At 60.8% G+C, this 8,237-nt stretch overlaps 1 protein-coding gene across 3 annotated transcripts in view; it reads right to left on the reverse strand.

Annotated features, from left to right (window-relative positions):
* Positions 1-7,889, reverse strand: part of TBCEL (tubulin folding cofactor E like) — a 65,693-nt gene extending 57,804 nt beyond the window's left edge. The window contains exons 1-3 of one of the 3 annotated variants that reach the window (XM_066606076.1): positions 7,796-7,870; positions 4,745-4,996; positions 3,039-3,105 (exon numbers count right to left, since the gene is read on the reverse strand). In XM_066606076.1, coding sequence (XP_066462173.1) covers positions 3,039-3,041 — 3 coding nt within the window. In that variant the 5' untranslated portion in view covers positions 3,042-3,105; positions 4,745-4,996; positions 7,796-7,870. Of the gene's footprint in view, positions 1-3,038; positions 3,106-4,744; positions 4,997-5,542; positions 5,563-7,795 lie in introns of those variants that run through there. The other 2 variants (XM_066606074.1, XM_066606075.1) reach the window with 2 other exon arrangements.
* Positions 7,890-8,237: the final 348 nt, after the last annotated feature.

The raw sequence follows: 8,237 nt of genomic DNA on the forward strand, positions 1-8,237 counted from the left end.
ACGAGTTCTTATCTATCCTCCCTTTTCTCTCACACGAGTTCTTATCTATCCTCCCTTTTCTCTCATACCAGTTCTTATCTATCCTCCCTTTTCTCTCACACGAGTTCTTATCTATCCTCCCTTTTCTCTCACACGAGTTCTTATCTATCCTCCCTTTTCTCTCATAGGAGTTCTTATCCATCCTCCCCATTCTCTCACACGAGTTCTTATCTATCCTCCCTTTTCTCTCACACGAGTTCTTATCCATCCTCCCCATTCTCTCACACGAGTTCTTATCTATCCTCCCTTTTCTCTCACACGAGTTCTTATCCATCCTCCCCATTCTCTCACACGAGTTCTTATCCATCCTCCCCATTCTCTCACACGAGTTCTTATCCATCCTCCCCATTCTCTCACACGAGTTCTTATCCATCCTCCCCATTCTCTCACACGAGTTCTTATCCATCCTCCCCATTCTCTCACACGAGTTCTTATCCATCCTCCCCATTCTCTCACACGAGTTCTTATCCATCCTCCCCATTCTCTCACACGAGTTCTTATCCATCCTCCCCATTCTCTCACACGAGTTCTTATCCATCCTCCCCATTCTCTCACACGAGTTCTTATCCATCCTCCCCATTCTCTCACACGAGTTCTTATCCATCCTCCCCATTCTCTCACACGAGTTCTTATCCATCCTCCCCATTCTCTCACACGAGTTCTTATCCATCCTCCCCATTCTCTCACACGAGTTCTTATCCATCCTCCCCATTCTCTCACACGAGTTCTTATCCATCCTCCCCATTCTCTCACACGAGTTCTTATCCATCCTCCCCATTCTCTCACACGAGTTCTTATCCATCCTCCCCATTCTCTCACACGAGTTCTTATCCATCCTCCCCATTCTCTCACACGAGTTCTTATCCATCCTCCCCATTCTCTCACACGAGTTCTTATCCATCCTCCCCATTCTCTCACACGAGTTCTTATCCATCCTCCCCATTCTCTCACACGAGTTCTTATCCATCCTCCCCATTCTCTCACACGAGTTCTTATCCATCCTCCCCATTCTCTCACACGAGTTCTTATCCATCCTCCCCATTCTCTCACACGAGTTCTTATCCATCCTCCCCATTCTCTCACACGAGTTCTTATCCATCCTCCCCATTCTCTCACACGAGTTCTTATCCATCCTCCCCATTCTCTCACACGAGTTCTTATCCATCCTCCCCATTCTCTCACACGAGTTCTTATCCATCCTCCCCATTCTCTCATAGGAGTTCTTATCCATCCTCCCCATTCTCTCACACGAGTTCTTATCTATCCTCCCTTTTCTCTCACACCAGTTCTTATCCATCCTCCCCATTCTCTCATACGAGTTCTTATCCATCCTCCCCATTCTCTCACACGAGTTCTTATACATCCTCTCCATTCTCTCACACCAGTTCTTATCCATCCTCCCCATTCTCTCACACCAGTTCTTATCTATCCTCCCTTTTCTCTCACACGAGTTCTTATCCATCCTCCCCATTCTCTCACACGAGTTCTTATCCATCCTCCCCATTCTCTCACACGAGTTCTTATCCATCCTCCCCATTCTCTCATAGGAGTTCTTATCCATCCTCCCCATTCTCTCACACGAGTTCTTATCTATCCTCCCTTTTCTCTCACACCAGTTCTTATCCATCCTCCCCATTCTCTCATACGAGTTCTTATCCATCCTCCCCATTCTCTCACACGAGTTCTTATACATCCTCTCCATTCTCTCACACCAGTTCTTATCCATCCTCCCCATTCTCTCACACCAGTTCTTATCTATCCTCCCTTTTCTCTCACAGGAGTTCTTATCCATCCTCCCTTTTCTCTCATACGAGTTCTTATCCATCCTCCCCATTCTCTCACACGAGTTCTTATCCATCCTCCCCATTCTCTCATACGAGTTCTTATCTATCCTCCCTTTTCTCTCACACGAGTTCTTATCTGTCCTCCTTTTTCTTCCCTTCTGGGAAAGTATCCTTGAATACTTTTTACTTTTGATAAACTGATCCTAATATGTTGTACTGTCCTGGGAAGGTGTCTTGTTAGGAGTATTGTTAATGGTGCCTCCAGATGTCCAGCGCCCGCGGACATGCGCAGTGATTGAATAATTACCTAACAAATTCTTCTCTTTAAATTCTGTACTTTGAAAATAAACTTCTACTCCGCTTTTGACAATCCCGTGGTGCATGTGGTCGTCCATCTGCGTCGTCTGAGTACTCATACCTAAGACTACTTCGGAAGCAGACAGCATCAGCTGAACGGTCTGATCAAAGACCCCCCTAACATGTACGATGTACCATGTAGCAGAGCTGTGTGTGTGGGACATCATATAGGACCTCTGGGGGTCATTCACATATATATATTTTTTATTCCACACTTTTCCCCTGTAGCTGGGGCGTCCAGAGAAGCCGCAGTTACAAGGAAACATCCCCTAATGGCAGAGCTGCTCAGGGTCTGCTGGGATCATGCAACTCTTCTATGAAAGGGGGCACCCGGCGGTCACATGATCGCCAGTTCGTGTAGTGGATATAACACTTCCGCCTCTTAGTACATAGCACTCATTGAGCCAAGAAAGGAGAGCAGAAGTGGTTAAAAGCCACTTCTCCCTCCTGCGGGTACTCAGCTATGACTGACAGCCGAGGACCCAACCTGCTCCTGCTTGATTGCAGCAGCAGAGGCTTTAATCCTGCACCGCATTTTGACTATCAGAGGGGATTACAGCCCAGGACTAAGCGCCATATAAGGGGTTAAACGGACACCGGATGGGAGTCAGTTACATACGTGATGTCACTTCCTGTATCACCTACATACGTGATGTCACTTGTGCAGCATGTCAGCAGGTCTGAGGGCCCCGGGTGCACACAGGCAGAGGTTCTTCATACGATGCAATAACGTCAAGCTTTATCTGCTTCCGCGGACAGTCCACCAGCAGGCGCCACGTAACGCCACGCCTCCACTGAAGGTCTGCCGCAGCTTCCCCACCCATCCTGCGTGTGAACACCGCCATCAGGGCTACTCACCATCCGGACGCCTAGTCCGCCGCTGACATACGGAGCTTCGTGGCCAAATTGCCTGCAGCTTGTCTCCCTGCAAAGAAAAACAGATGGGGGGCCATGTTAGCGGGGGGCCGGACGCTCGGCTTCTGTGTTACGTGTGTGGGGTGCAGTGTTAGCGGGGGGCCGGACGCTCGGCTTCTGTGTTACGTGGGTGGGGGGTGCAGTGTTAGCGGGGGGCCGGACGCTCGGCTTCTGTGTTACGTGGGTGGGGGGTGCAGTGTTAGCGGGGGGCCGGACGTTCGGCTTCTGTGTTACGTGGGTGGGGGGTGCAGTGTTAGCGGGGGGCCGGACGCTCGGCTTCTGTGTTACGTGGGTGGGGGGTGCAGTGTTAGCGGGGGGCCGGACGCTCGGCTTCTGTGTTACGTGGGTGGGGGGGTGGGGGTGCAGTGTTAGCAGGGGGCCGGACGTTCGGCTTCTGTGTTACGTGGGTGGGGGGTGCAGTGTTAGCGGGGGGCCGGACGCTCGGCTTCTGTGTTACGTGGGTGGGGGGTGCAGTGTTAGCGGGGGGCCGGACGCTCGGCTTCTGTGTTACGTGGGTGGGGGGGTGGGGGTGCAGTGTTAGCAGGGGGCCGGACGTTCGGCTTCTGTGTTACGTGGGTGGGGGGTGCAGTGTTAGCGGGGGGCCGGACGCTCGGCTTCTGTGTTACGTGGGTGGGGGTGCAGTGTTAGCGGGGGACTGGACGCTCGGCTTCTGTGTTACGTGGGTGGGGGGTGCAGTGTTAGCGGGGGGCCGGACGCTCGGCTTCTGTGTTACGTGGGTGGGGGGTGCAGTGTTAGCGGGGGGCCGGACGCTCGGCTTCTGTGTTACGTGGGTGGGGGGTGCAGTGTTAGCGGGGGGCCGGACGCTCGGCTTCTGTGTTACGTGGGTGGGGGGGGTGGGGGTGCAGTGTTAGCAGGGGGCCGGACGTTCGGCTTCTGTGTTACGTGGGTGGGGGGTGCAGTGTTAGCGGGGGGCCGGACGCTCGGCTTCTTTGTTACGTGGGTGGGGGGTGCAGTGTTAGCGGGGGGGCAGATGCTCGGCTTCTCTGTTACGTGTGGGGGGGTGCAGTGTTAGCGGGGGGCCGGACGCTCGGCTTTTCTGTTACGTGGGTGGGGGTGCAGTGTTAGCGGGGGGCCGGACGCTCGGCTTTCCCGTTTCGTGGGGGGGGGGGCGGTGTGTGGGTGTGCAGTGTTAGCAGGGCGCCGGACGCTCGGCTTCCCCGTTAAGCGGGTGGGGGTGGAGTGTTAGCGGGGGGCGGATGTTCGGCTTCTGTGTTACGTGGGTGGGGGGTGCAGTGTTAGCGGGGCGCCGGACGTTTGGCTTCCCCGTTACGCGGGTGGGGGTGCAGTGTTAGCGGGGGGGGCAGATGCTCGGCTTCTCTGTTACGTGTGGGGGGTGCAGTGTTAGCGGGGGGCCGGACACTCGGCTTCTGTTACGTAGGTGGGGGGTGCACTGTTAGCGGGGGACGGATGCTTGGCTTCTCTGTTACGTGGGTGGGGGGTGCAGTGTTAGCGGGGGGCCGGACGCTCGGCTTCTCTGTTATGTGGGGGTTAGTGTTAGCGGGGGGCCGGACGCTCGGCTTCTCTGTTATGTGGGGGTTAGTGTTAGCGGGGGGCCGGACGCTCGGCTTCTGTTACATGGATGGGGGGTGCAGTGTTAGCGGGGGACGGACACTCGGCTTCTCTGTTACGTGGCGGGGGGCCTGGGCTTCTCCTGCACTTCAGCTTGTGTTCCCTGCAGACGGCATGTAACGTTGCTGCAGCCGGCGCCCGTCTCGCCCCACTGAACCCGTCTCGCCCCCTGCAGGCTGTCACTTTGCTGCGTCGCTCAGTGGAGCCGCAGTAACCGATGCTGTAATCCCCTCTATCACGCGGGGAACGTCTCCTCCTCCTGCTGGTTTTGCGTTTTCTGTCATTGAAGCAGCTAATTAATCATTGATAACCTGGATGGAGAATCAGCGAGAGGCTCCAGTAAATAGAGGGGTGGACAAAAGTATGGAAACACCGTAGGAAATGCCCTAAACCACCTGGGCTTATAAGTGATATTACAGTAAGGCAGACCGATTGTAGGTGGAGGTAATGTGACAAAGTGACCATCTGCCCAGCAACAAGGTTCCATCGGTCGGGGGTGGAGCCACTCATCTGCTGTTACCAGCCGGAGCAGGGCAAGAGGTGAAGTCAACACCAATGTGGCAGGAAACCCCTTAGCCAAGCCGGGGTCAAAAGGGCAGCTCAGTGCTAACAGTTAATATACCCTGTGTTTCCATATTTTTGTCCACCCCTGTATATATCACGTTACCGTTTAATGCAGTACATTTTTTAAAGCGTCATATCGTGCATCCCAGTTACGGCGATATTGTACCGTGCCCCGTGGGATGCGCTGACTGTCTGAGCACCGCGGTGACGGCACTGTTGGCTCAAATTGGAACAATCCTGCAATTCATGAGGTGGGGGGAGGAAGGGGGGGTGGTAACCGCCCCCGTACTCACACTGCCGGCTCCGCGCCTCGGGGCCCCCCATACTCACACTGCCGGCTCCGCGCCTCGGGGCCCCCCTGTACTAACACCGCCAGCTCCGCACATCGGGGCCCCCGTACTCACACTGGGTACGGGGGGGGCCCCGAAGCGCGCACACTGCCGGCTCCGCACCTCGGGGCCCCCCTGTACTAACACCGCCAGCTCCGCACATCGGGGCCCCCGTACTCACACTGCCGGCTCCGCACCTCGGGGCCCCCCGTACTCACACTGCCGGCTCCGGGGCCCCCGTACTCACACTGCCGGCTCCGCACCTCGGGGCCCCCCCGTACTCACACTGCCGGCTCCGCACCTCGGGGCCCCCCCGTACTCACACTGCCGGCTCCGCACCTCGGGGCCCCCCCGTACTCACACTGCCGGCTCCGCACCTCGGGGCCCCCCTGTACTAACACCGCCAGCTCCGCACATCGGGGCCCCCGTACTCACACTGGGTACGGGGGGACCCCCAAGCGCGCACACTGCCGGCTCCGCACCTCGGGGCCCCCCTGTACTAACACCGCCAGCTCCGCACATCGGGGCCCCCGTACTCACACTGCGCGCTTCGGGGCCCTCGTACTCACACTGCCGTCACCGCGCCTCGGGGCCCCCCTGTACTAACGCCGCCAGCTCCGCGCCTCGGGGCCCCCCGTACTCACGCTGCCGGCTCCGCGCCTCGGGGCCCCCCGTACTCACGCTGCCGGCTCCGCGCCTCGGGGCCCCCCGTACTCACGCTGCCGGCTCCGCGCCTCGGGGCCCCCCGTACTCACGCTGCCGGCTCCGCGCCTCGGGGCCCCCCGTACTCACGCTGCCGGCTCCGCGCCTCGGGGCCCCCCGTACTCACGCTGCCGGCTCCGCGCCTCGGGGGCCCCCCGTACTCACGCTGCCGGCTCCGCGCCTCGGGGCCCCCCGTACTCACGCTGCCGGCTCCGCGCCTCGGGGCCCCCCGTACTCACGCTGCCGGCTCCGGGGCCCCCGTACTCACACTGCCGGCTCCGCGCCTCGGGGCCCCCCTGTACTAACACCGCCAGCTCCGCACATCGGGGCCCCCGTACTCACACTGGGTACGGGGGGGCCCCGAAGCGCGCACACTGCCGGCTCCGCACCTCGGGGCCCCCCTGTACTAACACCGCCAGCTCCGCACATCGGGGCCCCCGTACTCACACTGCGCGCTTCGGGGCCCTCGTACTCACACCGCCGGCACCGCGCCTCGGGGCCCCCCTGTACTAACGCCGCCGGCTCCGCGCCTCGGGGCCCCCCGTACTCACGCCGCCGGCTCCGCGCCTCGGGGCCCCCCGTACTCACGCCGCCGGCTCCGCGCCTCGGGGCCCCCCGTACTCACGCCGCCGGCTCCGCGCCTCGGGGCCCCCCGTACTCACGCCGCCGGCTCCGCGCCTCGGGGCCCCCCGTACTCACGCCGCCGGCTCCGCGCCTCGGGGCCCCCCGTACTCACGCCGCCGGCTCCGCGCCTCGGGGCCCCCCGTACTCACGCCGCCGGCTCCGCGCCTCGGGGCCCCCCGTACTCACGCTGCCGGCTCCGCGCCTCGGGGCCCCCCGTACTCACGCTGCCGGCTCCGGGGCCCCCGTACTCACACTGCCGGCTCCGCGCCTCGGGGCCCCCCTGTACTAACACTGCCAGCTCCGCACATCGGGGCCCCCCTGTACCCACACTGCCGGCTCCGCACCTCGGGGCCCCCCTGTACTAACACCGCCAGCTCCGCACATCGGGGCCCCCGTACTCACACTGCGCGCTTCGGGGCCCCCGTACTCACACTGCCGGCTCCGCACCTCGGGGCCCCCCGTACTCACACTGCCGGCTCCGGGGCCCCCGTACTCACACTGCCGGCTCCGCACCTCGGGGCCCCCCCCCGTACTCACACTGCCGGCTCCGCACCTCGGGGCCCCCGTACTCACACTGCCGGCTCCGGGGCCCCCGTACTCACACTGCCGGCTCCGCACCTCGGGGCCCCCCCGTACTCACACTGCCGGCTCCGCACCTCGGGGCCCCCCGTACTCACACTGCCGGCTCCGGGGCCCCCGTACTCACACTGCCGGCTCCGCACCTCGGGGGCCCCCCGTACTCACACTGCCGGCTCCGCACCTCGGGGCCCCCCGTACTCACACTGCCGGCTCCGCACCTCGGGGCCCCCCGTACTCACACTGCCGGCTCCGCACCTCGGGGCCCCCGTACTCTCACTGCCGGCTCCGCACCTCGGGGCCCCCTGTACTCACACTGCCGGCTCCGCACTCCTCAAGCCCCGCGCTGTCACATCGGAGCAGCCAGCAGACGCTGCAGGACCTGCCGTGACGTCAGCGTCATGTGACCAGAGGGAGGAGGCAGCAGCATGTGATCGGTGTCATGTGATCCCTTGTATAGGAAGGGGAGGTCATGTGATGAGTCACGTGGGTGGGCGGGCTGTCCGAGCTCTCTCGCAGCTCCCTTTTTTGGGTCTGCTCACACCTGCCGGTTGTCTCGCCGCTCGCGCGGTGTTATGGGGGGGGGGGGCGGCTTTTAATTTTAACTGTTGAAAATCCGTGCAGTGACAGATATGAAACCCGCAGATCCCAGCGCACGTAGTGACCGCCGCCAGCCTACAGGCCGACCCGCAGCGGGGCGCTCCTCCAGGCCGCCTGACCTCCGGTTGTCGCCGCGCTCCTCCATCTACATCACAGC

Source organism: Eleutherodactylus coqui, chromosome 6 (genome assembly GCF_035609145.1).
Source record: "Eleutherodactylus coqui strain aEleCoq1 chromosome 6, aEleCoq1.hap1, whole genome shotgun sequence".
Classification (NCBI taxonomy): Eukaryota; Metazoa; Chordata; class Amphibia; order Anura; family Eleutherodactylidae; genus Eleutherodactylus; species Eleutherodactylus coqui.